We start from the raw sequence: 27,412 nt of genomic DNA, 5'->3' as shown, positions 1-27,412 counted from the left end.
CACATGTAATTCTCTTTCTAACAGAATTGGTATAGTAAAGTCATACACATATGTAAAAGGGCATGAAAATGTACCAATAATATTTCTCTGTTCTTGTGTGTGTGTGCCTAGCCAATTCAAATAAATAACCTCATTTGTAGCACATATTTAACACATGCTTTAGTTTATTTATTGTGGTTTTGGAAGAATTTGCAGCAAGATGTTATGCAGTCTTCCTAACCCTTCAAATGTCAGGACATCAGCCCTCTTCTGCCCTCACACAATTCCAAAACCAATCTGTACTCTTTCATGGTGCATGACATTTTCAGATTAAAAATAAAAATGATTTATGGCAAATTCAGTTCTCTTGCTTGATGACCCTGAACTCAAAGAGAGAGAGAGAGAAAAAAGCAAATTCTAATTTAGGAAACATACAAGGAAAGCCAATCTAATTGTGAGCCCATACAACTATTAAAAATATCCCCTACTTCTGTTATTTTACCACTACATGAAACCTCTTCTCCTAAATTCTAATGCTTTTCCTCTATCTGACCAAATACTCTGAAGACACAACGAGTTCAGCTCCAGCTCTTCGATGTCACTGTAGCCACAATCAAATGGCTAGATATACGTATCGCATGGATACTGGACAGCAGGGTATGGGGTCATATCGGAGTACAACACATCACATTTGGAAACACACAACAGATTCAAGCACATACACATACACATGATCAACAACTGCACTGCAGCTTTACTGTACATTCAGACACATGAATACAGTTAGCCAAACGTTTCTAGGCAATACAGAATCATTGACAGTGTAGAAGGTACTCTTGGATACAGTCCATATTTACAGATCGAGGTCACACACATGATTACATTCAGTCAAAATACTTATTACTAATGTAAATTAATCTGCAAGCTGTAAGTTCTGGGCCAAAGGAGGAGTATTTTTGGTGACATTTTTATTGCTTACTGTTGGGCAATAAACACTTTAACTTTTTCTGGGTGCACAGTTTTGTTCCAGCATGGCATACTCCATTTTGGTGTACTTCCAAGTGGTTCATTTAAAATGTTATCAGAGCCAACAAACCCTCGCTAGCTATAAACAGCATATGAAGCCTAGTAAATTAATCTCTTGTATGATTATCTGTTCTCTATACCTGCCTTGATTCCAGTAAGTCTTCTGTTGAAGGAATACTTTGTTATTGTCAGAGCAGTTCTTCCCCTGCGGCCATCCCAGATACTGTACAACATTCAGTTGACTACTGAATGGCCAAAGAAACTTGGACAGGATCCATGATGGAGAAACAGCCGAAACTTCCAGGAACGTTAAACTCTCAGCCAAACCCTAACTCAACTGAAAAACAGCCATAATGCTTAGAGTAAGAATGAATAAAAACCTTGCCTTCATATCCCTATGGTGGGTTCATTACTTATATCATCAACTGATGTAAACTTCGTATTCTGTGTAAACGCCAAGTAGTTCTGAAAAAGCCTAATTTTTCGGAGTCACGCCTCCATCTTCAGGGCAGAACGTTCTTCTTGATACCTGTGTCCTACCCTGCAATTCAGCCGATCGAATTCTTCGTATTCACCGCGCTCACCGACGCTCACCGCCACGGATAATTACGTCACCGCTGTGAGAAACACAAATCGCTCCCTCAATCCCAGACGGATAGATGGAGTTGCTGCAAAAGAAGCAGCTCTGTGAGAAATACTCTTTGCCATGGTTCCACCGAATCGGGCGGGCTGGTATAGCCCGTGAAAATAGTAACTTTGGTACTCAGTCTGTGAAACTGGTCGTATCTTGTCCTGCGTGAAAGGAAGTGGTGAGTACGAATAGATGTTTAAAAAATATATTGTATTACTTTGTTGTGAGGTTCTAAAAATTGAAATTATTAAACTGAAATGTATTTGTAATGTCTTCATGGCATGAAAACAAAGTACAGAGTTTGATTTGTTTCATTCTGGTCTGTCACACTAACAATTACAAATACAAATGACTCTGTCCAATGTGACATATAAGTTTTACTACGTGAAAACCTATCAACCCTTACATGTTTCGGTCCTTATGGACCATCTTCGGAAGGAACATCATTACAAGCTGGAAACTACTATCACAATAGGTGTTTTAATTACATACACATGTCCTGTAATGCACAGTGTACTTTGGTGTGATATGGCACATATATGGTTCAATCGAACCTGTCAAAGCAAAAATATCATACCAAAGTACACTGTGCATTACAGGACATGTGTATGTAATTAAAACACCTATTGTGATAGTAGTTTCCAGCTTGTAATGATGTTCCTTCCGAAGATGGTCCATAAGGACCGAAACATGTAAGGGTTGATAGGTTTTCACGTAGTAAAACTTGTATGTTACATTGGACGGAGTGATTTGTATTTGTAAAGTACAGAGTGTCTACAGAAGGTCTGACACATTTTGATCTTTAATAATTCGGAAAATAACGAAGATAGAAATAAACTGGTTAACAATGTTACATTGTTGGACTGAGAAACTCAAAAAGTTTTGTGTCTATTGTTAATAAAGTTGTACATGTGCTCCATTTGTTGCACGTAAAATATCAAGACGATATTCGATTTCTTGCCAGGTTCGGGCACGCATACAGACATCCACAGTGGTTATTGCGTCTCTTACTCTGGTTTTTAATTGATCGATGTCTCTCACCTTCATCTTATAAACAATGTCTTTGACATATCCCCAGAGGAAGAATCCCAGTGGGGTTATGTCAGGTGGTCTTGGGGGCCAAGAAATTGGACCACCTCATCCAATCCTTCTCCCTGGAAAATGTTTGTCCAAAGCATCACGAACTATGGTGCTCCAATGAGGTGGTGCACCGTCTTGTTGGAAAATGATTTCGGGCTGAAGCGCTTCAGTTTGCGGGAATGCAAAATTCTGCAACATGTCTAGGTAAATGACTGATGTGACTGTCTTTTCCGTGAAAAAGAAAGGCCCAGTGACGCGATCATGCATAAGAGTACACCACACATTCACTTTTGGCGAGTCTCTTGCCATTTCACGGTATTCATGAGGGTTCTCTGATCCCCAAATGCATACGTTATAGCAATTGACTGTTCCAGAAATGTGGAAGCAAGCTTCATCAGAGAACAATATGGTTGTAAGAAATCGTTTATCATCCTCTATTCTTTGTGACATATCTGTTGCAAAATCCGTTCTCTTAGGCTTATCATGTGGTTCAGTAGCTTGTACAAGTTGCATCTTATAAGCACACAGCCGTAATTTCTTCTGTAGAACCTTGCGTACTGTTGAAACTGGCATATTCAATTCTCTTGCCGCTGTTCTCAAAGATTCCTGGGACTGCATGTAAGTGCTTCTCGGACACGCTCAACATCTTCATTGCTTGTGCTGGGACGTCCGGAACTCTTATTACTGAGGACACTTCCTGTTTCTAAAAATTTCTTTTTCCAGTCTATGATACTGTTTCTAGAAGAAGGATCTTTCTGGTAATGTGCTCTGAAGTTCCTCTGCGTTTGTGTCACCGATTTCGTTTCACAAAACCACACCACTGTTTGTGCTCTCACTTGTGGGGTCACCATTTTCTCAACAATGAACACTGCACTGACAGCTGTGAACACGTTCGTAACCTGTAAAGAGGAAAATACACTTTTTGAGTTGATCTTTCCATTATTGCTAAAGGTTTATTTCTATCTTTGTTGTTTCCCGAATTATTAAAGATCAAAATGTGTTAGACATTTGTAGACACCCTGTACACATTGAGTAATGATTGTATGAGATATTAGTTCATTGGCGTAGTATATGACACGTGGAGTGTTGTGTATAAAGTACTGGGATTTAATTACTCAGGATCAGTCAAGGTATAAGGTATACGTGTTCCCTTATAATTAAGGTTTTATAGCACAGAACATAGAAAATGTTTGCTGTGGGCTATCTGAATTTAAGATAATCTCCGTTTAATGAAAATGAGACCAGAGTGCGGAGTTAGAGGTAGGAACTGATACTTGGCCTAAGAACGTGATGTGAAAACCCTAACATTTGTATTTAAGCTGTTGTAGGAAGTCCGATGTCCTCTTGCATGGTACAGACCGAAAACCATTTTTAATATGTGCATCTTGGCAGTATGCTTCAATGAAAGTTTCAGAATTCAAATAGTGGACCCCTCGGCAATCTAACCTAACATAATGTTGAAAACCCAACTCCCCAAAAGCTACAATGGTGACTCTGTTCTTTAGAGAACAGCGTAGTTGTAGACGCTTGCGATGAACTACCTCGAAATAAGCAACTATACAACATCTGTTGCTAAGTAATGACTCAGCAAACAATGGCAGTGGCTGAGTGGCGATTACCTGGGCACCCCAACAGACAAATGCAACAATTGCACTGCAACAGAGGAACGATGTTTTCTGTGTGGTCTGTATTAGAAAACTCCAGCGTGGTCTCAGCTTAATGGAGACCTGGTGTGAACACTGGATTGTTAAAATTAATGAAGCTAAGACTCAGGGGATCTACTTTTCTTGCAGTTGTCGACTGCCTGAGTCACTTTTTACACTGAATGGATTAAACATTCCATTTGTAAATAGTGTAAAGTATCTCAGTGTAATCTTCAGTAAGGCAGTTACATGGAGATTGCACATTGATATGATCGAAGCCACCTTTTATTAGAATATCTTCCCTATTCAAAAGCAAGCGATTAAGCACTAACATTAAATTGACCCTCCTACACTAAGGACCTCATCAATACCTGTAGTATTTGCAGATGATACTAGTGTATAATTTCTGGTAAAAATTTAGATGCTTTCTGCATATTATCAAGCAAGGTTCTTTTGCAAATGAGTAAATGGTTTTCTGCAAACAAGCTGTCCCTGAACCTAGAAAAAAATAAATATAATAAAATTTATAACAAAATACAATATCCACTAAACATAGGATATAATGATAAATATATAGAAGAGGGAGTAAACACAAAATTCTTTGGCTTGCAAATTGATAATCAATTAAACTGGAAAAACCAGTCAATCTATTTTGCTTACTTTCACTCTTTAATGTAGTGTGTAATAATTTTCCGGGGTAATTCATCTGACAGTAAAAAGGTATTTACATTGCAAAATAAATTTGTTAGAATCATGATGGGTGTCAAATCCCATAATTCCTGTAGAGATCTATTTAAGAGACTACAGATCTTAACTTTTCCTTGTGAATATATATATATTCCTTAATAAACTCCATTACAAATAACGAAGAACATTTTCACATGAATGCGGATGTACACAGTGTTAACAAAAGACACAAACACTGTCTTCATAAACCAATTGCTAACCTATCATGCTTTCAGAAAAGCATATATACACATATTATGCTGGAATTAATATTATTAATAACCTGCCATCTGATCTCAAAGGTCTTATGAATGAAAAGACACGATTTAAAATAGCACTGAAACGATACTTAATTACACATTCATTCTACTCTGTTGATGAATACCTGTTGTCTAGAAAATAACTTATGTATCTTTAAATAGCCTTGTGTGTAGTCACTATGTATTCTTGGTTTCTCTTGTGTGAGAACTCCATTGGGATTGTACGTATGTTTTGTATTTATATGACATATTCCACATCCTACAGTCATGTTGACTAACTTTTGATCCATGGAATGCAATGTAATGTAATGTAATTGTATTGTTTGTTGTTTATATTAAACATATGTTGAAATTGTTATCTGGAAGTTTCTTTGGGCTACTGTAAGTCGAAGACATACTGCTTGGACATCCCACTCTATCTTGGGAGGTATTTGGGATCGCAATGTACAGAACTAGGGACGAAAGCAGCGTCCTCCCCAACCTAGCCAAAATAAGAGGGGAGAGGCTGCTCACCATATTGTATGCTGGTTGGTCGCCATTTTGTAGTGGGTATTGTGTGAAGGTTTCTTACGCTATGTCTCAGTGTTTTCTGTTTAACAATTTCACAGTTAGCAAGTATTTACTTTTGGTTTCAGATATTTCTGTAAATTCGACTATGTTGAAAGGTTGGCTGTTGGAATGAGAGATTTGTAACTGGAGTATGCAATTTTATGTTCTCACATTATTGAATAATAGGACTTTGGTTTTCTGTTATATGATGTTGTTTAGTCTTGTACCGACATGTAGGAGAAAATTTGGTTTAGGAGAGTAATGCGCCATTTAATGCCATGCCGTAGCTCAAGCGGTTAGTCACTGGCTTCCCACCGTGGCAGCCTGGGTTCGATCCCAGGTCTGGTCAAGTGGGATTTGTGGTGGACAAAGTGCCGCTGGGGCAAGTTTTCTCCGAGTACTTCGGTTTCCCCTGCCAATCTTCATTCCACCAAATTCTCCATCATCATAATCACCCGGGGCAGGTACAATAGGCCAATCAGTGGTCGCCATGCCGAGTGGACCCAGCTGGACTCCATCCCCCACTAGCGAATGTGCCATTTAAACTCCAGTGATATTTAAATTAATGAACAGTTTTATTTTAGAGGACCAATGTCATACAGATTTACTCATGAAAAATTACATGCATACGAAATAAAAACGATGTATGTGGGGCTTTCTGTAATGTTACTAAGGCATTCGAATCAGTAATTCCTTGCATGTACCTTAAGGCATAAATGGAAATGCTTGTTTATGGTGTACATTGTATCTGATAGAGATAAGGTTATTCTGACTGGGGTAAAGCTGAACATGAATTTCAAGTCACTGTTATGTGGTAATGATGTACCCTCCAGTATTAGCTCAGTCTCAGTACATGTCCTGTTTGCAGGTGGTATCAGCATAGCAGTTGATGATTCAAGTGTAAACCCTAACAGTATTGTTATGGTCAAATGGTTCATAGCCAGTGAACCAACTATAAACTTTGATCGAAGAAATTTAATAAAATATGTTAACTAGTTGAACCAATAATTTCTATGCCCATAAGCCATGGAGATCCATGTATAAAGGAGGTTAAAACCACAGCTCCTTGTTTTTCAAAGTCATAATTACATTTGAAAAATGGTATGGGACTCATTTTGCAAAAATTAAGTGTTTGTTGTTTACTTGCTTGACTTGGTCTTCAACCCTGCAGATGGAGGCAGTGTGTACCCTTGGGACACCTAAGTATATCTGCTGGTCTGTATGTTGGTGTATCCCAGAAGGTGGTACCCTCTTCCTGAAAGGAAGTTAATATGGATAAGGTCACCTGTGTTCCCAAATGGGAAAGAGCTTTTGAAAGCAGTATTTCCATTCACTCAAGACATGGTGTGGGACAGCTCTTCCAATAGCAACAGAGTATTCCTTCTGCAGAAGAAATTTCTTAGAATCAAGGCAGGTATGAAGAAAAGACTCTGTGTAAGAGGCTGCATATAGTGCTGCTTATTGGCTCCGATCACATTTGCAACTAACAGCTTGGAAATGTTTCAGGAAAACTCGGATGACCATGCAGTCAATACAGGATGCAAGCGCGATTGTCATGGACCAGTTGCAGATCTTACTTTGTTATGTTTGAGGTATGTTAATTGAAGGTAACTGAAAATTTCTAGCAATGAATATAATAGGAAGCTCACTGAAGAGATGATGCCTCATAGCTGGATGCTTGGCAGGATGATGATGGAAAACATAAATATCCTGTTCGCAGAAAGATGACGTAATTTTACAGGCTCCATGCTTCTGGTGTTGGACATATTTTGTATTTTAAGGACAGATTTTTTTCAGTAGATTTGCCATAGATTGTGAAATTACCTTCTGATTCACATGGAAATGCTTGTTGATAAAGTTTGAAACTTCACTTTCATGACGCATAGCAGGGCTATTCACTTGGTATGTTGAATTATCCGAGCTGGGCCAGACAGGTGAGTCAGTCTGATTCTGAACCCACGTTGCACCAGTGTAATACCGAAAGTGAGAAATTAGACCAAAAATCCATTTGTATTACTAATCAAAAGGAATACTAAATAATTTGTCAGACCAAATATAATATGAAGATTTGTGTCTCATGTCCCCCCCCCACTTGCAGTTGATAATGGAATAAGCCCTGTTGGACAGTCCTAATTTACTTTTCAGCCAATGGATGTCTTAACTGCACTTAAGCATCATAATCTTACTATATTTTTTTACAGCTGTAAATTGAGAATACATGCTGTTGACATCAGTCTCCCACTTTCTTGGAAATACTGTCCTCCAGTGAAGAGAAGGCAAGGCAAGTGCTGGATAGAATAATAATATACTAAACATTAGTGTCTTGTGGGGTATGGCACCATGTAGTCTGGCAGAGGAAACTGCTACCTCCATTGTTAGGTGAAGGAGTGCACCTCAGGTCACACGTAAACATACACTGATGTAGTGTTGGGCAGTAGCCACTGCTGAGACTCAGTTCGGTTCTATATTTATCCAGCAGAGTTTTCGGAGTGTACGGTGTTGAAACCTCGGTGGAGTCGGATGAAAATATTTGTCTTACAATTACAGTTACCAAGCATTTTCTTTCATCGTTTCTGATTTATATAAGGCTGTAATGGACTTTCCATATATTCCTTGAACTGTTTCACAGATGTTATTAAAATTCAATGCTGGAGTTCCACCATAAAATATCAGGCAGTACTGGTTTTCAACCATCTGCATTTAAAATAATGCTTAGTTCATATAAGGTCATAAATTGACTTTTGCATGTGTCGCATCAACCGTTTCACAGGTAATGATAAAATTCAACAGAGTTTATTGATACACACAGAGCAAATTACAGTACTTTACCACTTGGTAATTTTTACTTCCATTACATCTTGAGCTGGGGTAGCACAGTCAGTATAGCAACTGGCTATGGGCTAGACGACCAAAAGGCCAGGGTTTGAGTGCTGATGGGGGCAAGAATTTTCACTTCTCCATGTTGTCCAGTCTGTCTCTGGGGTGCACCCAGCCTCCTATCTAGTGGGCACCGGGGGGGGGCTCTTTCCCCAGGGTAAAGCAACCGGGGCTTGAAGCTGACCACTCACCTCCAAATAGTGCTTAGGTCAAGAAAACATGGGTCTATACATCTCCCCCATACACCCCTTGTGTCTTCATGATGTAGTGCTTAATAAGTTAAGCACAGAGACAGCTTAAGCATTTTACATCTTTCAGTTCTAAGGAACCAGTGTCAGGTGGATTGTTAGTGTATAAATTTAAATGTTTTTGGTTTCTTTTGCAATAGGGTATTGATATTATCTTGCATTGGATCCATCACTAAATCTAACTATAGGCCTGCTGAAACTGTTAATACAATCGGTGGTTGTGAGATAACAGTAAAAATAGAAGAATACTGTGACATGTAAATCGATTGCTAGGCAACGCCCGCAACACATGGCCAACAATACTGGAGCAGTGTTTTCTCCGTGTCTATGCAGTTCGTGCATGCTTGGTGACGTCACACGACAGAAGGTAGCAATTGTGTGACATGGTTTCCGTGATGCGTGTTGTATCTGCGTCTATATAAGGAAACCAGTTTGAAGGAAGAGTGTCAAGAGAATGGGAATTCAGCTCAGTCCTTGGTAGGAGATAGCCACGGGAAGTTTGTAGTTGAAGAAGAATTGGAAGTTGGCCTGTGAAGGCTTAATGTGTGAATTAAAGACTTTGTGTGTGCTATAGTACAGTGATAGTGGAAGTGTGTGATTTAGTGGGACTTTTATAGTTCTTGCATTCTAGATCCATTGCCAGGGAATGGACAGTGAAGACCATTGGAAATAGACTGAGAAGATTAGTGTGGAATGATTTGAAGTGTGAAAATTAGTAACCGTGTTAACAATTACTTGTAGTTACAACCTGTAAATGGTCAGTAAATCCAATTACCAATCTGTACCCCATCTGTAGTCACTAATACATGTGACAGTAGTTTTGCAGTAGTTAATAAGGGGAAATAATATTGTCGCATTGCATATCTTATAACTACAAGTAACTGTAAAACATCACTGGTTTACATATACTAAAGAGCACTGTAACTGCAGCACACATAAAAAGTCTTCTGTGCCTTCATTAGTCATTTCCTCATAATGGTTCCTAACTGTCCACTGCTAATGCCTTTATTACTGACTGGTTAATATCCCACAGCTGACTCATTGCTTCAGCTTGGAAGGACTAATCACTAGGGCCCGGATCTTTATATGCTAAAAAGCGGGAAAATATGCACTTAAGAAACGGGTAACTTTATTCATTTACATGTATCATTCACTGCAGAAAGTAGCATCACAATAGGCAACTAGAAGTCTCTCAGTGTTTTCTGCAGGCAAACTACACCTATTATCCGTCAAAATGAGTTTATAGGCTGAGAATGATCTTTCTACATCAACTGACGTGATTGGACAGTATTTATACACTGGTGCCTAAGGTTCGGAACATTCATCTGGCAAAGATGCCCTAATTCCACTCAAGTACTTACTAATTGACTGAATCTTTTTTAGTCCTGGGTTCGATTTCAAAACCTTTTCTAACTTGAATTTAATCTTCTCTCCAATTTCGCCTGGAGCGGAATTCAGTGAACAAGTTGCTTTCTGAATGAGTTCAAGTGAGTCATGAAGAAGTGCACCACAAGATTCTAAGCCCTCAATGGTTTTTGAAACTGTAGAAAAATGTGCATGGATAAAATTCACGTCTTGATAAACAGTATCACTTCCAAACACCACTTTTGCTTGACAGACACATGCATACTCATCTTCAAGTTTTGTAACCACTTCTTTTATTTGCAGTAATCCATGTCTCCCACCTAGTTAGGACAGGTTCAGGTGGCAGAGGAACCTGAGGTAGGCAATCTTTGTAGAACTGGACATGAGCTGGAGCTTTCAGAAACAGTTTTTTCCCACTTGCAATTAAATCGTTCACAGCTGGAAACTGTATGCGTATTTTTTCTGCAGTACGGTGTAATCCGTGCGCTAAACAGGTTACGTGTATAAGATTTGAATAAAATACTTGTAAGGACTTTGCTGCTTTCAACATATGGGAAGCTGCATCTGTGAGTATTACAAGCACCTTACAACAATTATTCTCAATTTCAGATGGCCATAGTAGTTGCAGAGAATCATTTATGGATCTTGCTATTGTGCTATGGTTGGTTTTCTCTAGTACTTTGCAAGCAAAAAGATGAGGGTTGCCAGGTTAGTCTGGATGTAGCTTACCAACTAGGAAATTTGCTATGTATCAGCCACATAAATCAGTTGTCTCATCCACCGATATCCAGACACAGTTCCCTCCGATATCAGAATGGATTGACTCCAGAGTAGATTCATACAGCAAAGGTAGATAATTTTTTCTAAGAGTTGATTCATCTGGGATTTTTTTAATTACACAATATTTCTTCAGAAATGATCGCAGAACTGAATTGCTTAATTTATTCCATGGAATGTTGCTGCATACTAAAGCCTTACAAAAATCGGCTGAAAATGTATTACCCTTTAAGAGCCTAGCACCACCGTATGGAGACCTTTAAAGTGTAGCCGACTGGCTGTGCGACACCATATGGGTATGCGCAGTCCATGCATGTGCACAGTGTTTTACAATCTAATTTTAAGATAGAAATTCTTGTTCTACTTACATTATTTTTGGACACATGCTTTATAAGTAGACTGTCTTCCCTCCTGCGTCATCTAACTGAATGCAGAGTCCGACATCGCAATTCATGCATTTTGTCCGGATGTAACTCCGTTTCCCATGCAAAGAGCACACAGGACACCTCAGTCTCATATTAGAGTAAGTTGGCCAGTGATGTCGAGTGGCCTGCTCTAATCGTAACACTTATAAAACATCACAATTTCAACTATCCACCATGGCCTCATTTCGCATAGAAGAAGCCGAAATTGAGAGGCCACTGAAAAATGACTCCGATTCAGAATGCGGTACAAATGACTCTGAAAGTGGCGAGAAAGCAAGGGGGAAATGCAGGGCTAGTCCGAGATATACACAGTCAAGAGTGTCTAAAGGACAAAGTACAATAAGACTTCGCCCACACTCGTGCATACAGAAAAGTTCTGACGTGACTGGAGAATGTGCAGTACAAACATAGACTTCCACCCCTTTTGCCAGATAAGACATAGTAAGACAGGATGTCAGCAGCATGCATTTATACTGCAGAAACGTTTTGTGCAGAACCTGTATGCATATTTGTGGACAGACACTCAAAATTGGGAAAAAATTGTTTTGGAATCAGTGTAATTTTTACAGATTTTAAAATCTGTAAACTAAAATAACTGATTCTATATTCTTTCTAGATAAAGGCAGTGTTTCTTTCATTCGTTTATCACAAAAATTGTAGACATCACAGCATTTTCAGTAACATGCTTACAATTTGTAATACTCTACAATGGCGGACATTTAAATTAACTCCAGCCTGCTGCCACTACGGGAATTTAAATGGCCTATCTCTTAAAGGTTAACATAGGATTTGGGTTTGACCTGTGTAAGAAGTAGTTGTCGTGTGCTGCTGTTCTTCCCCTTCTTTGCCGTAATATGTGCAGTCGTTCTTGAGTGTTGTTCAAGTTGAAATTTCTTTTCACATTTTACTTCCTTTGCACGCACTTGACAGTACACGATGACACCGTCTGTTGAATAGTGAGTATTGCCTGACACCCACCGAATTTTTAAATATCTACTGCTGCACTTTTCTTAAGGCATTTTCGGTACACAAACACTTTTTTGACGCAGACTATTAAAGTAAAGAGTAACATTAATTGAAGAGACTTCCCTCGAGACCAACCCTCTGATGCTACTGTCTGCTGTGGTGGTCAAAGAAATGCAGGGAAATCCCACCCCCTCCCTTTTGAAATAGCCAAGCTACCTGCTTGTATTGTAGGTGGTAAAAGTGCCGTTAATCAGAGAGTTGGGAATAGCAGCTGGCAAGGGATGTCCAAAACACAGGCAAAACCGATTTTGTTAGAGAACTTTGAAATTATCCTTAATTCCAAACATATGCAGAACTATGCACTAACGACTAAAAGCCCTCAAAATATGCATTTTCAAAACATCTGGGCCTTACTAATCACCTACTTCCCTCGATGCCACCCAGACTGCATAGAAAATGAGGTGGCCAGCAGTTCTTCTGTTGCATGTTTATTCATTCCTCTGGTAATATTTCTACTGAGCTGTTGCCTAGCAATGATAGGGGGATGCACAGATTGAGGGGGGTGGGGGCGGGAGGTTGAAGTACGCTGTTGAGATGGGCTCAGGTGCTATGAGATATGTAAAAAGTTTGATAAAATACTGGTTCAGCCATTCAGAAGTTGATGGGGGATACATGGACAACATGGAGATCATTTAAGCCTGCTGTCAGTTTTTTCAAAATAAGGAATTAGGCTAAAAAGTTAAAGGACTAACCATCAGTACCTCATCCAGCCGAAACACAGCCAGTCAGAGCAACCATATTTCAAACAGGTCTACATGCAAATGTAGCCCTCTGCTAACACAGTCACTTCAACAAAGGATAGATGTGAACACTGCCAACAAATTGCAAATACTGTTCTGTACAAGTAGCGTGGTAAGATTAGCAAGAACATGCTATAGATGCTGCATGACTACCCAGGCCATGACAGAAACACTTCTTGGAAAACATCAACCTTCACTGCTCTAGTTTAAACTCTTAATGATGTGAAGACATTTCAGCTGGCAGAATGTGAGGCATTTTAATGGCAGTGTTCAGCGCTTTATGTGGGTTTCAAGTGACAGTGTGAGGCATTTTAACAGCAGTGTTTCAGTGCATTAGGTGTGAGTTTCAAGTGGCAGTGTTGCAGCGCTTTATGTGTGAGTTTCAGCTGACAGAATGTGAGGCATTTTAATGGCAGTGTTGCAGTGCATTATGTGGGTTTCAAGTGACAATGTGAGGCATTTTAACAGCAGTGTTTCAGTGCATTAGGTGTGAGTTTCAAGTGGCAGTGTTGCAGCGCATTATGTGTGAGTTTCAAATGACAGAATGTGAGGAATTTTAATGGAAGTGTTGCAGTGCTTATGTGTGAGTTTTTAATTAAACCATGTAAGGTACAGTAGCACTCAGTCAGCTGTGGTCAGTTGTAGCCTGAATTTGAAGCCAGTAGATGCATGGTGTACTGGTGTAATTGGAAAGCAGAGCCCCTGTGTTTCAAATAGTACCTGTGCAGTGGTAAACATTTCATGAGGTATGGTGATCTAAGCTCTCCTGTTCTGTCTTTACACCAGCAATATTAGAATTTCCCACTTTGTGATCATATCTTGAGTGTTATGTCTTTCATAGTTACATGACGTAGTTTGACATCTCTTTTTCCAAGTAGTTTGTCTAAGGGAACAACAGATGGCAGGAGGCCTAGATTCTCTAAACCAGCCTCTATGCATGTTTTTGTGCTTGTTGAAGCTCATAGGCATGGGATCTGAACTGAAAAGGATGGAGCAGGGTTAACTTGAAAAGAGACAAAATGAGTTCTCAGTTTTAATTGAGTCTTACAGTGTGCATAAATGATGAATTAGCAAACTGTTGAGGTTAGTATAAATATAAATCTGATTGCTGTACTGCATACAAGACTGGCTCTCTGATCCTGAAGATGGAGGCAGCTAGTTTTTCAGAAACTTTGATAAGAAGCCACATGTTACATTCCAGGAGACCATACTGCCAATACTGTCTATGATTTACTGACACTGTCAGCTAATCCATTTAGTAATGGATGTAAGGTCTTTGGTACTGTTTAATTGGCTGGTATTGGAAAGCATTTGAAGTGAGGCAGTTTGGGTCAAGGCTTGACATTTCTAATGGTAGGAAATCTCAGTTAGTGCTGAATAGAAACATATGTGCATGGTCAGAAATTACCTTTGATTACCGTATTTCCTGCTGTATGAAACGCATAAGAGTTTAGGAAGCAGAAATCTTTCATTATATTTTTATTTATTGTGAAAAATTATTTATTATTGGATAAAAGTAATATATTCTTCCATACATAATGCATGGATTGGAATAAAATGTTTATGTAGTATTTCATTTTCATTGTTACTTTCTGTTGTATAAGATGCATTCCAATTTTTATGAGCAATTTCAAACTGCAAAAAGATGCCAGCAAATACGGTAACCAAGCTTGATGTTATAAAGAAGCAGGAGTATGCTGGAACAAATCGACACCAGTTCAGCCAATCCTGTACCAAAGAATTCAGAACATGAAAAGAGTGCCCTGGAAGCGATCCTGGCCCAATCAGATGTTACAACATAAGCACACGGCACTGCAAATAAATTGTAAGCCCAATTTGGGAAGTAGAGCAGTAGCTAAACTCTGGCAGCAGGCCCCTGTAAATATGTGGAGCGGCTATAAAATAAGCGGACTGATGAGCTAAAATCTGTTATTCAACTAATCACACAATGGAAATGTTATCACCTTCAAGTGGTCCCCTCCCTGACCCCTGCACAGCTCCATGCGAATTCTCCAATGTTGGAAGCAATGCTGCAGGTCCTTCTCTGATAGCTTCTTCGTTACCTTTGTCGCCTTTGCCTTCACTGCATCTACGGACTCGAAACATGTTGCTTTTAATGCAGACTTGATCTTTGGAAATGAAGTCACATGGGGCTAGGTCAGTTGAGTAGGGCAGATGTTCCAGCACAGGGATCTTATACTTCGCAAAGAAACATCTTGACAGACAATGCGTTGTGTGCTGGTGCATTGTCATGGTGAAGAATTCATGAGCCCTTCCTCCACAGTTCAGAGGTTTTTTTTATCACCTGTTCACGAAGGATTATCAGAACGTCCTTATAGTAGACCAGGTTAATGGTCTGACCTTCAGGCACCCAATCAATGTGAACAATCCCTAAGATATCGAAAAAAATGACATCATTGCTTTGAAATTTGACTTTCGCTTCTGTGCTTTTTTTCTTGATGATCTTGGAACTCTTACAGTGCATGGATTGACATTTATTTTCCGAGTCATACTGAAAAAACCATGATTCATCACAAGTTATTACATTTCCTAAAAAGTCTGGATCATTTTCAGTTTTTTGAAGGATGTCAGAACAGATGTTCATTCGATTTTCCTTTTGCTCAGGAGTAAACATTCTTGGCACCATCTTGGAGCATACTTTTTTTATGTTAATACAGGGTTTGTCCGAAAAGTAATGTCAGTGAGTCGATTAAAAAACTTTTATGGATTAGATCGGTGCAACACATTAAAAGGCTTCAAAATAGGCTTCTTCTGCGTCGATACATCGATTCCAGCGAGATTTCTAGGCATCGAAGGCGTCATGGTAGGCCTCCTCCGGAATGTCCTTTAGAGCCTTGGTGCAAGCCTCTTTGACTTCGCCAACTGTCCCAAAATGATGTCCTTTCATGAGAGTTTTCAAGCGCGGAAACAAAAAGAAGTCTGGGGAGCCACGTCAGGACTGTAGGGCGGCTGGGGAACCGTTGGCACCTTTGAATTGGTCAGGAAGCGGGTCACGAGGAAGGCGGTGTGGGCTGGCGCATTGTCATGGTGAAGTTTCCAATCGTCCGCGATGTCGGGCCGGATGAGACAAACACTTCGTTTGAGTCTCTTTAGCACTTCCATGTAGAATTTGGCGTTGATGGTTGTACCATGTAGTACAAACTCACATTTTCGTCGGTGGTGCTTGTTGATGGCCGTCCAGCGCGGGCTTCATCGTCGACCTCTTCACGGCCTTCTAAAAAGGCCCTGTGCCACCGGTAGACCTGACATTCCGACAAACAATCATCACCGAAGGCCGTCTTTATCATGGGAAAAGTTTCCACTGCAGACTTGCCAAGTTTCACACAAAACATGATGGCAATCCTTTGTTCCAAGGAGCGCTGCATTGCGGCTTGCACGGGAGACAAAAACGAGTTTCACGGAAAAGCCTTTCGTCACTCTCAGGAAGTTCGGAGACGACTAAGCGACCGCGGGTTCATAAGCTGACTTCCCCCTCCACCGATCCCAACCGGTCTGAGAGTGCTGCGACATATAGTCACTTCACAATAAAATAACTGACATTACTTTTCGGACAAACCCTGTATGTTCATGCAAAATTTGTCGAACACTTTCTTTATCAATGCTAGCTAATTCAGCAAGTGCTTTAATGCTCTGGAAACGATTTTTTCAAACAATTTCACCAACTTTTTCACTGTTAGCATCTGTTTTTGAGGTTCAAGCCCGACCAGGACATGGATGGTCTGATCTCCCCCCTTCCCTATAAATCTTTTGAATCACTTGAAACTTGAGTATGAGATAGACATTCATCACCATAAACTTCCATTAACAAACTGTATGTTTCTGTAGTGGATTTTCCAAGTTTTGCGAGAATTTCACATTGACATGTTGCTCTACTTTAACGCTTAACATAATTCTGACGGAGCTCAGATACACGGCCTGCTTCAAACAAAGGCTGCTACCACACTGTTGTCCATATGACCTTGGAAGTCATAGGGTTGATGGAGAGGAGGGGACAGGCTAATATGCCACCCCGCTTGCTGTTGCCGAGGCCACAGGAAGTCGGCAAAAAAATCAGTCTGTTTATTTTATAGCCACTCCACATAATTTGGTGGGTTAGTGTGTAATAGCCAAGGCGTCATCAAATGTGACAGAGCTGAGTTTGCTGGAACGTCAGAATGTAAGAGGAGGAATTACTGGAGATGCCCCAGTGCAGCTGCAAAAAGAAGACTGGATCAAGATAACGTAACATTTTGCTGTGTGGTGCTCTTACACTTCCTGGCCTCCTTTATATGCAGCCTCAACACTAGATTGAGAGAAATGCTGTGCCAACTTTGTCACTGGGAGAAGGGGCCATAAGTACTTATGGATAGGAGGGAGGGTGTCCCTAGCGTGAGTTCCCCCCCCCCCAATCAGCAGTTGAACCCTGATTAAGTTTGGCATTGGGTTTTGAAAGAAATTGGTAAATAATGTGAAGTTCTTGTAGGTTAGGAATGTCTGTCACATAGTGATTGTGCTTTGAAAGTAATAGCTGAACTTCACAGTTCTGGTTCTGGTAGCATGAGGTAACTGTATAATTTCCACGTTTTATTGAACTCTCAGCAGCTTCCTTTGTGTGGTGTAACATTTTGAAATGTCACTAGCTTGAATGGGGTGCATGTGGTCCATGGGGCTGCACCTTAGCAGACATTCTCCCCTCATAACCTGTGGAAGGGGATTCATTTTTACCTGATCAGAGAGGTCGTTTGGTATTTCTGCAAGACTGCGGATGAAGTCTAGGTCAGTGTGTCTGGAGGTGGTGTGATACAGAGCAGGTGGCTTGCGTTGCTGTCGGTACAGTAAAACTCTGTTATTATGCAGCTGTCAGGAGACAGAATGAAGACCAGTGGTATTCGGGAAGTGTTACGAGAAATTATTTTTTAATGCTAAAGCTTTTGTTTATAACAAATGTAACATCAAATTACAATAAATAATTAGTATTTGAGTTTAAGCACATGTCATATTTGATCAGTTCTTATTTTTTTATTGTTTTGTTTGTAGTCCCATATTTTCTTTTGGCCCAACAGCTGATGGCATTTCATTGTCACATGTGACTTAACCTTTTCTGTCATCAGGTCATCGCATTTGGAAAAATTTCTGCAGCCAGGTCAAGGAATTTTAAATGCCCGCAGAGCCACTAAGTGAGCTAAGCGTTACTAACACTGATATGCAGTTAATATATAAATAGCATACCTTCCTCAAGTAGTTCAGATTGTGACTTCCAGATGGTGGAAGACTGCAGACTAAACATTCATGATTGCAGTGGTAGAGTGTACAATAGCAAGCAGCAACATATGACCAACATATCAGAGAAATGCAAAACAAACTTTGCAGTCATATATCGACATAGATGGGAAGGGGTTAATGTGGTGCAAATGCAAGAGATGTAGACAACAGTCAGTGTGTCTTTCCATCCAATTCATCACTTCACTGATGCTATCCAATTGAGGGATNAAATCATGGACTTAAATCAGTGCAACATGACGCTAAAATATAACATGAGGGATATCAAGCCTCTGCATTTCTTTATTCTCTCCACCTTCAGAGGGTTTCAGCATGCAACACTATTCATGCCAGGTCATGTTACCCAAGCAGAGCAATCAGCTAAATGCAGTTGTTTGAACGAAGTTGTTTACGAAGAAAATACTTGCAGAAAGTTTTTTACAAAGAAAATAAATGGAATCATTTTGGGAGACATGACTGACCCACAGTATGTACAAATGTGCAGTATAGTAAGGTGCATTATAATGGAGTCTTACTGTACTTCTGCAGTGGCTGTACTTTCCCTGTTTTAAATAAGTACACCCTATGATGTGGCTTGTATACACAGAATCCGTTGTAGAGACAGCTGCTTGGTTAACATCTTGTGCCAGTGAAGGATGTGTTGTGAGATGTGTATCACTTACCTTCAAGGAGAAAACCTTCCATCTCAGTTAATGCCTAATGGTAATTGTAAGCTGTGAGGAAACTGAACAAATGAGTTGTGGTTTACATAGATTATTCTGGTGTCATGTGATATAGGAAATGNGCCTTGAAGCATTCGTGTAACCCAACGGTGCCCCACATTCCTCGCTCCGATATTTACGGTCATCCCTCGAAACGACCACCAAGGTCAGTACGATAAAATGACGTCAACTGGAGCGATGATTATGAAGGAATGAGTACTTTTCCCTCCCCCACACACATCCGTATCGTCTCAGGGGGTGACCACAGTGTCCTGCCTTATATTGTGGCGTTTTTCTAAGAAATGGGTGCTATGAACTGTGCGAAAGCAATTGATTTTACGAGAATAAAATTTTGGACAACCCTCTTCTAAGAATTGCAATTGAGTGTGCTACTGTGGCCAGCTCAGGGTAATATGATATTATCAACATCGTAAATATCACGTCTCGGTTGTTTATATCTTCAAAGCAAAGTAAACAGGCCTTTCATAACGGTACAGCTAGAATCCGCTCGCCAGAGCCACAGGAATTTTGCTGCAAGACAGGCATATGTAACGATGACTTATCTCAGCTAAACTCGTTGGCTTAGTATACTCTGTTCTTGTGACAACAGGCCAGCGAAAAATCTAACAATCTACAGCAAAACCACCAATTATTATGGGCGTTATAACATAGGTGTGCAGCTGGACGAAACAGACACGCCGAACCCCCCCAGACGATTTAAATCCCTGACGAACCATACACGACGAACCACGGCAACGGGTTAACATCTCATGTCAGTAAAGGATGTCTTGTCAGATATGTATCATTTTCCTTCAAAGAGAAAACATTCAGTCTCAGTTAATGCCTAATGGTAATTGTAATCTGTGAGGAAACTGAACAGATGAGTTGTGGTTTACATAGATTATTCTGGTGTCATGTGATATAGGAAATGTGTATAATTTGTGTTTGAATCCCCTGCCTACATGGAGATGTGCAACATGAAATGTGTCACGGTAGGGCCAGTGTCAGTTTAAAATGACCCATTTTGAGACATGTTTTTGTGTGGAGGAGATGTGCAACATGAAAAGTGCCATGGTAGGGCCAGTGTCAGCTTAAACTGACCCATTTTGCGACATGTTTTTGTGTGGAGGTTCCTACTGCATTCAGGCTCCTCAGAACAGAAAGTGTGATGGTTGCAGCTGTCCCCATACAACTGCAAGTTGTCTGTGGTGGTGCATGAAGTTTGCAAGTTCTGCCTGATGAATGGCACAAGAGTAGGCAGACGAGTATGGCACAGGCAGAGGACGAGATGCAGAAGGAAGGATGGGTGACTGTCAGGTTGCTGCAAGGGCAAGCATGTCCAGTGGGACAGCACTGGTTTCTCTCATCTCATGAATTACTGGCGAGGTGGCTGCCCAGGAGATTGATCTCAGAGCAGAATGGGACTCCATCTGCCACAGCTACAATGGCACTTGAAGCAAGGTCCTGAGTTCATTTTCATGAAGCCCAAAGAGTGTTACTTTCCAAATTCCAGATGATTGAGGAATGACCTGGAGGGCAGGAACAGCTGAATCTGGAAATTCTGCAGTCAGAACTGACAGGGATGACTGGTTCCTGGCCAGGAGGTTTGTTAATAATAACTGCAGAATCATTTAAATTGGCAGGACCAGATGGAAGTATCCCTTCTGCTTTACAGTGTGGGATGGAACACTGGGTTTGTTCCTGTACTTGTCTGGTCAGGAGGCAGGTATGGGGTTGCACCATAGCCAGTTCACCTGTCGCTGGGGCAAATCGTGTGAAACAGCTCTTTGCAGTGTTAACATGGGTTGCCACTGGGGCAAATCGTTTGAAACGGTTCTTTGCAGTGTTAACATGGGTTGCCACTGGGGCAAATCATTTGAAACGGTTCTTTGCAGTGTTAACATGGGTTGCCGCTGGGGCAAATCATCTGAAATAGCTCTTCACAGTGTTAACATGGGTTGCCACTGGGGCAAATCATCTGAAACAGCTCCTCACAGTCTTAACGTGGGTTGAGAATGGAGTAGAGCACAAAGATGCAGTTAAGATCATTCCCTGATATTGAGGGGGCATGTGGTACAGAATTTGGCTGCCTGAAGACATGAGCTGAGCCCTCTGTGTAGATCAGTTGTCTCCAAGCTATAAAACAGAATTAAAGGAAACTCACTTGTGGAAGATATCTTGAGGATCTCTGTGTCTAAAGAATGTCTGTGGGGGGGAAGTTATGACATTTCCTGCTGTGAATCCTTGTGGATACTTGCAAACTTGTTGTTGGGCCCAGTGATACTGGTTACAGTGCAGTAGGGTATGCAGGTGATACCACTGCCCTTGCAAGTGGGAAATTGTTTTGGTGAGCGCAGGACTGTGCCTGCCAATCGAGGTAAACTAAGAATCATGCTCTGTGCCAAGAAAGGACTTAGTGTGACCAGCTGTTCCTGGTAAGAGATTGCAGCCTACTGTAGTCAGCTTGGGATAATGTTGAACAGCAGTCTGACATGGATATTGCAACTGCACGAGCCTCTTTGGACTTGTAGAGGCATGCTGGATCCATACCATGGCACTGAGATGCTTTGACAATGTTGTATGCATTTAATGCCAAGCATTACTGTTACACAAGCTAGAAGAACTGAATCCTGCAAATTACAGAGGCCTGCATGGTGTACACTTGTAGCTATGAATGCGACTCCTACCACAACTGAAGTCCTACTGTCACTCTGTGAATCTTCTGATTGAGGCAGATGCTGTTGCTGGAATGTATATACTTGCAGTGAAATGGGAAAGTTCTAGAGTTCTAGCTTCTGTATAATGTATGTATATAAAAATGTAATTACTCTCCTTTTGCTGGTGTGTGCAGTAGCCCCAGCTGTTAATTTCTTCCCTAAAGTTTTAGCTGCTAGATACTGTGATTTGGACAAGGACGGAAATCATATCCTGGAGAAAGGAATGGCACTGTTTTTAGTTTGAGCCATGAGTGAAGAAGTTGTTCTGGGTATGGATGTAAAATAATAGTAATCTGCTCATTTCACAAACTGTTTACTGTAATCTCATCAGATTGCCGTGAATGGTAAGACCGTTTACCTGGGCTGTGGATGGATCTGCAGATATTAGGACATATGTTCAGTGGAGGGTGGTACACCACAGTGTTCGCTTGAAGCGCGTGCCATGAAGGCACATTGCAACTATAGGAAGAGTAATACTGGAATCCTGTCAGACATTGAAGTTTCACGAAAAGCATGTGATTCCGTCCATATTAACTTAAAATTCGTCTGGGACTGTCTGCTTTCCTGTGCAGCATGGGCAGAATGTAGCAAGGTACAAATCGTATGAGTGTTGGAACACTTGGCAACTTGTTGGCAAAACAGGGCCCTGCGAGGTCATTCGTAAGGCCAGATTCAGCTTGTGGCATCCCTGGTGGACCAGAATATTGGAAATCTGTGGTGACTGTACAGAGCCACATGGTTCCTGTGCCCACACTAAATCAAACTGGAAACTAAGTAGGTAGCAGTTAAGTCTCTAAGAAGGATGCCTGTGTGGATTTAAGAGCAGGTATCAACAATAATGAAATTGCTCTATATATACACAGTGGAACTGCAATTTAATGTTCATCCATTTAAGATTTTCCCTTGTTGTATTAGGTTATGATGTTCCCAGGTCAGTTATCTCGGTGTTTAATTTTGTCCATTTAAGATTTTCCACAGTTTAATTTTAAAACCCAGTATTCCCCCAAAGAAACCATAATGGCAGTTTTGCTGCATAGTGCTTTTGGGAGTTGTTAATAAGATAAGTATTACCACTTTGGAGCACATCTTGCAACCCCAGAGACGCTCATAGAGTTCCAGTCAGGAAACAGTTTTTGTTTGTTGAAGGCACAAGGTTACTGATGGGGATGGTTGCAGTGCTGAGGAAGTTTGATATCAACCCCTATGGTAACTAATGAAATTAATGGTTTTATGTGTGAAGGATAGGATGAGAAACTCTGGCACAGAGAATTGATACTATTGCTTTTTGCTTGATGTTTATGGTTTGGGGGGGGGGTTGTCTTAGCCACTGAGTGGCCATAGCCATCTGCAGTCCCCAGCTGTAAACAAGTAGTGAGACTATATGTATAAATCTTAATGGAAGCCAGTGTAAGAGCACCACATTCTGTAGTGTTCTCAGTGAAGCTCAGAAGCTACATTACCTGTACCCATGTCCAAATCATTACATAAAGCATGGGTTTCTGTAATGATTTCAGGACATTTCCTTGTCTAAAAATTGTTTATTCATTTGCTGTCCATTCGTATTTCACATTATTTCCATTTTTCATAATATTTATGCAATGTTGTACTTTGCAGAGGTCTTGTCTGTTAGTGAAAGAATTTATGAAAACTAATTATCGTTAGGTGAAATTTGATATTTGTCAACAAGTATGTTTTATTGTGTTGTGAAATTAAATCTGTCACTGATAGTGAAGCCATCCATTTGGGGAATGTCTACATGTTGCATCCAGTTGTGTATGATACAAAACAAAGGTAATTTATGTTGATGTTAATCACATGTTTGGAACCTTATTCGGTCATCATTGGGAATATCACGGTTTACTTTGATGCTGAATTCTTATTCAAATATGGATCCATGTTTTCTTCATATTTGGCTTTAAAATGATGTGATTATTGCATAATAATAAACGACTGGTTTGCATAATCTTTAGCTTTAAGCCGTTTTGGTATAACGTTAATTTAAATTTGAAAATAGATGAAAAAATAATTGATATTAAGAGAATTTTAATACCACGCCCAGTGTGTATGGGTAAAAAAAATAAGACCAAAAGTAAAGCTGTGCTTGAGAAGACCGAAAGGGTTGAGGTGGTGAGGTCACCATTACACAGCAGGAAGCTCAATTTAATTGTAAACATACGTTAATTTGAATATATGGTAGTTGGTAGTGAATGACTATCTGACCATTCTGACTGTACACTGGTAAATCCTTTGTGGGTTCTTGTTTTTGCTTGGTAGTTGTCCAGTTGTGATGTCAAGGGCCCCTTGCACTGTTGCTTCTTTTTTGTACCATGTACAGTTTTAGGCTGAGATTTGTGTCATGTTCTGTATTCAGTGGGTGAGACCATCCTAGTGTTGAAGGTTACAAATTACTGTTTGCAGGGAAAGTGTAAGCCATTGTTTGATACTTGTTACAAATTGTTGTAACAGCGTATACCTTCCACTAATGGTTCATAGTGGTACTAAGTATGTGAACGCTGCAAAATTAAACAACCTTGGTAATTTTATCAAAGAAGTTTCAATTTATGCCGCAAACAAAATGTTTGTAGATGGCTTGGGTGAAACGGGTGGCTTCACTATTGGCATGTCTAGGTAGTACAAATCATGGCGGAAGCGGGAAAAATTTCACAAAGTTTTGATCTCAATGGGGTTTCGGTACCAGTTTTAATGGCGGAGATTGTATCTGCACGCCATCTTGCAGGCAGTGTGTGTACTATATTAAGAAAAACCGGTGATTTGTAAAAAATATTACGAAGTAGTTTCGCACGCTGAAGCCATCTTATGCCAGGCGCAGTGACATCTGTCAGAAATATGTCTTATCGATAATTCATGGCCTCCGCGATCTAGTGGCCAAAGATTGAACTATAAAATGTGGCGAAGTCTGCCTTTGGTACCTGTCATTAATTTTTAATGATGCCAACCCACCCTCTCGTGGCCGATTATGTACTACAATTCGAAGGCCGTGCCATCTGTCGTCAAATCGTAGTTACGGGGTTGCGGCTGAAAATTCGTCCTGTGCTATTAGTTTTGGTACTAAGGTTTGGCCAAGTCAATGCTCTCGCCATCTATCGGCAATTTTTTGTATTATCAATTGTGGGCGTGCTAAACTTTTTTTTTCTTTGCTGGAGGTACAGGAATACTAATTTTAATAAAATGATAGTATATATTTTTTCCTCTCGTACATAAAATTTTGTTGCTCTTGCTGCCACCTATTCTCTAATCTCGTATTTCCACAATTCTTGTTTGATAATTATTCCTGTCTTGTGCAACCGGTTGGATTCGAACTGCTGAGGTCTGGTTTGCTGGCCGAATGTCTTATCCACTAGACCACGAAGCTCCCATACAATACATAATTTTGGAACTTCCTCATTAATCATGCTGCATCCGAGTTCTAGGAAAAAATATTTTTTAAGTCCTTTCTACTACCAGGCAACGGGAGGTTTCGAACTGCCGAACTCTGGTTTACTAGTACACTGTCTTAACCACTAGACCGTCAGTACCAATATCAATATTATTATTCCGGAACTGTATGATAAATTTGACGTCGCCCATATTTGTCTGATGCTTTCTTCCTCTTGCCCGTTGCTTGGTTCAGCTTCTGACGANACAATACATAGTTTTGGAACTCCCTCATTAATCATGCTGCTTCCGAATTTTAGGAAAAAATATTTTTTTAAGTCCTTTCTACTACCAGGCAACTGGAGGTTTCGAACTGCCGAACTCTGGTTTACTAGTACACTGTTTTAACCACTAGACCGTCAGTACCACTATGAATGATATTATTCCGGAACTGTATGATAAATTTGACGTCGCCCACATTTGTCTGATGCTTTCCTCCTCTTGCCAGTTGCTTGGTTCAGCTTCTGACGATACTGGAGGGCGTATACTCCATCAAGTGCCAGCGCCATTGCATAGAGAGTATGGCGGGCAATTTGAAATGTAAGTTTCATCCAGTGACTTTTCCAGTGCATTGTGTGGTGCTCCTGTATTTACAATTGTGACAAAGAATTGAGCTCCTTTCACCTAACATTACGAGATTGCATGCCAGAAACAATAAGAGCGGTGAACATCACTGTAAATACAGTGCTACCACAAAATGCACTTGAAAAGTCACTAGACTAAACATACATTTCTAATTACCATACTCTCTACTACTGGCACAGGTACTTGCTATGGAGCAACATATTTCCATCTGTACAGGCGTTTCTGGGGATATGAATGCTCCCACTGTACCGATGTATGGGGAAGAACGTGATTTAGGATAAGTTCTATTGTTGAGAGTGCAGGAAACAATGGTGCATAATATAAAACACAAATCACAATACAATGAGCTTCATTTGAAACATTCATCCTTATGGCTAATATTCTAACAAAACAGGTTTCCTTCCAAGATGTGCCGCCACGTAGTCTGGTAGCTACATATCTGAGAAACCTGAAGATGCAGGCAGCAGCTTCCTCCAGGGTCCTGGTAACATTGCAGTTTGGTACATGCCACACCACATGATGTCACATGCCAGAAGACTGTAATCTCCATTCACTGCTGTGATAACCTCAAATCTTACACATTTCATCCTGAAAAAAAAAACAGTAGTAGGAAAATAATTTATAGGGCCCTGAATGTTCTGATCTGCCTCTTGCACGTGTAATATGCATACTCTGCACTTGTGTCAAGAGCAACTGGACTTGCATGACTCACAGAGCATAAACCACTATCACTTCACCCCTCATATATGTAGGCCCTTGCCCATCCTGTCACGCGGCTTCATACCAATCCACTGTCATCAGCATTCTGCCACGAACTTGTTAAGGTCACATGCTGAGTGTTATATATTTTTACTTATTACTAGGGCTCGGATTTCTATGACCTAAAAATTTTGAAAATATGCATGCATTTATGCCCTAAAAATGGCAAAATATGACCTAAAATATGACAGAATGGCCACAAAAAATAAGTAAATATTTAATAAAAATTCCTAAGAATGGCAATTTATTAAGAAGTTTACAAAGTTATTTTGTCCTGAATAAATATCTTTAAGCTCTGAAGCATCGATCACAGCACATTGCTGACCCCATAAAGAGAAAAGCTGAATGGCGTTTTATTGAAAAGTGTACAAAGTTATTTTTTCTGAATAAATGTCTTTAAGCCATGAAGCATCCATCACAACACAATGCTGACCCTGTAAAGAGAAAACATGAACGAAAGTACTGTTTATTTTAGTGTGAAAAGTAAAGTAAAGTGTGCTAATTGCTGCAGGTAAATAATTTGTACGGTACCTTAATCTTCCTTTTCAGTAGAGTTGCACTGAATGACAACATGCATTTTCAA

General features: G+C 40.2%; 1 protein-coding gene and 1 long non-coding RNA gene across 5 annotated transcripts in view; one reads left to right on the top strand and one right to left on the bottom strand.

Moving 5' to 3' along the window:
• The first annotated feature begins 1,727 nt into the window (after nucleotides 1–1,727).
• LOC111867412 lies at nucleotides 1,728–26,548 on the top strand. 3 transcript variants are annotated; one of them, XM_023857245.2, is made up of 5 exons: nucleotides 1,728–1,814; nucleotides 7,066–7,304; nucleotides 7,401–7,486; nucleotides 8,096–8,175; nucleotides 26,465–26,548. In XM_023857245.2, the coding sequence occupies exons 2-5, from the start codon at nucleotides 7,116–7,118 to the stop codon at nucleotides 26,491–26,493; spliced, it is 384 nt and encodes a 127-aa protein (XP_023713013.1). In that variant the 5' UTR covers nucleotides 1,728–1,814; nucleotides 7,066–7,115; the 3' UTR covers nucleotides 26,494–26,548. The 3 variants fall into 3 exon arrangements, 2 of the variants coding, with proteins under 2 accessions (XP_023713013.1, XP_023713015.1); XM_023857247.2 differs by having other exon boundaries at nucleotides 1,736–1,814; nucleotides 7,133–7,304; XR_002843342.2 differs by lacking the exon at nucleotides 26,465–26,548 and having other exon boundaries at nucleotides 1,729–1,814; nucleotides 7,066–7,308; nucleotides 8,096–8,903.
• LOC111867413 overlaps nucleotides 26,403–27,412 on the bottom strand; it is a 10,036-nt gene continuing 9,026 nt past the window's right edge. For both annotated transcript variants that reach the window (XR_002843345.1, XR_002843343.1), the window contains exon 4: nucleotides 26,403–26,658. This is a non-coding gene — a long non-coding RNA (uncharacterized LOC111867413). The remainder of the gene's footprint in view (nucleotides 26,659–27,412) is intronic.

This window comes from Cryptotermes secundus, unplaced genomic scaffold (assembly GCF_002891405.2).
Source record: "Cryptotermes secundus unplaced genomic scaffold, Csec_1.0 scaffold423, whole genome shotgun sequence".
NCBI classification, from domain to species: Eukaryota; Metazoa; Arthropoda; class Insecta; order Blattodea; family Kalotermitidae; genus Cryptotermes; species Cryptotermes secundus.
The sequence above is the reverse complement of the archived record's forward strand: the minus strand, read 5'-3'. Positions and strand labels throughout refer to the sequence as shown.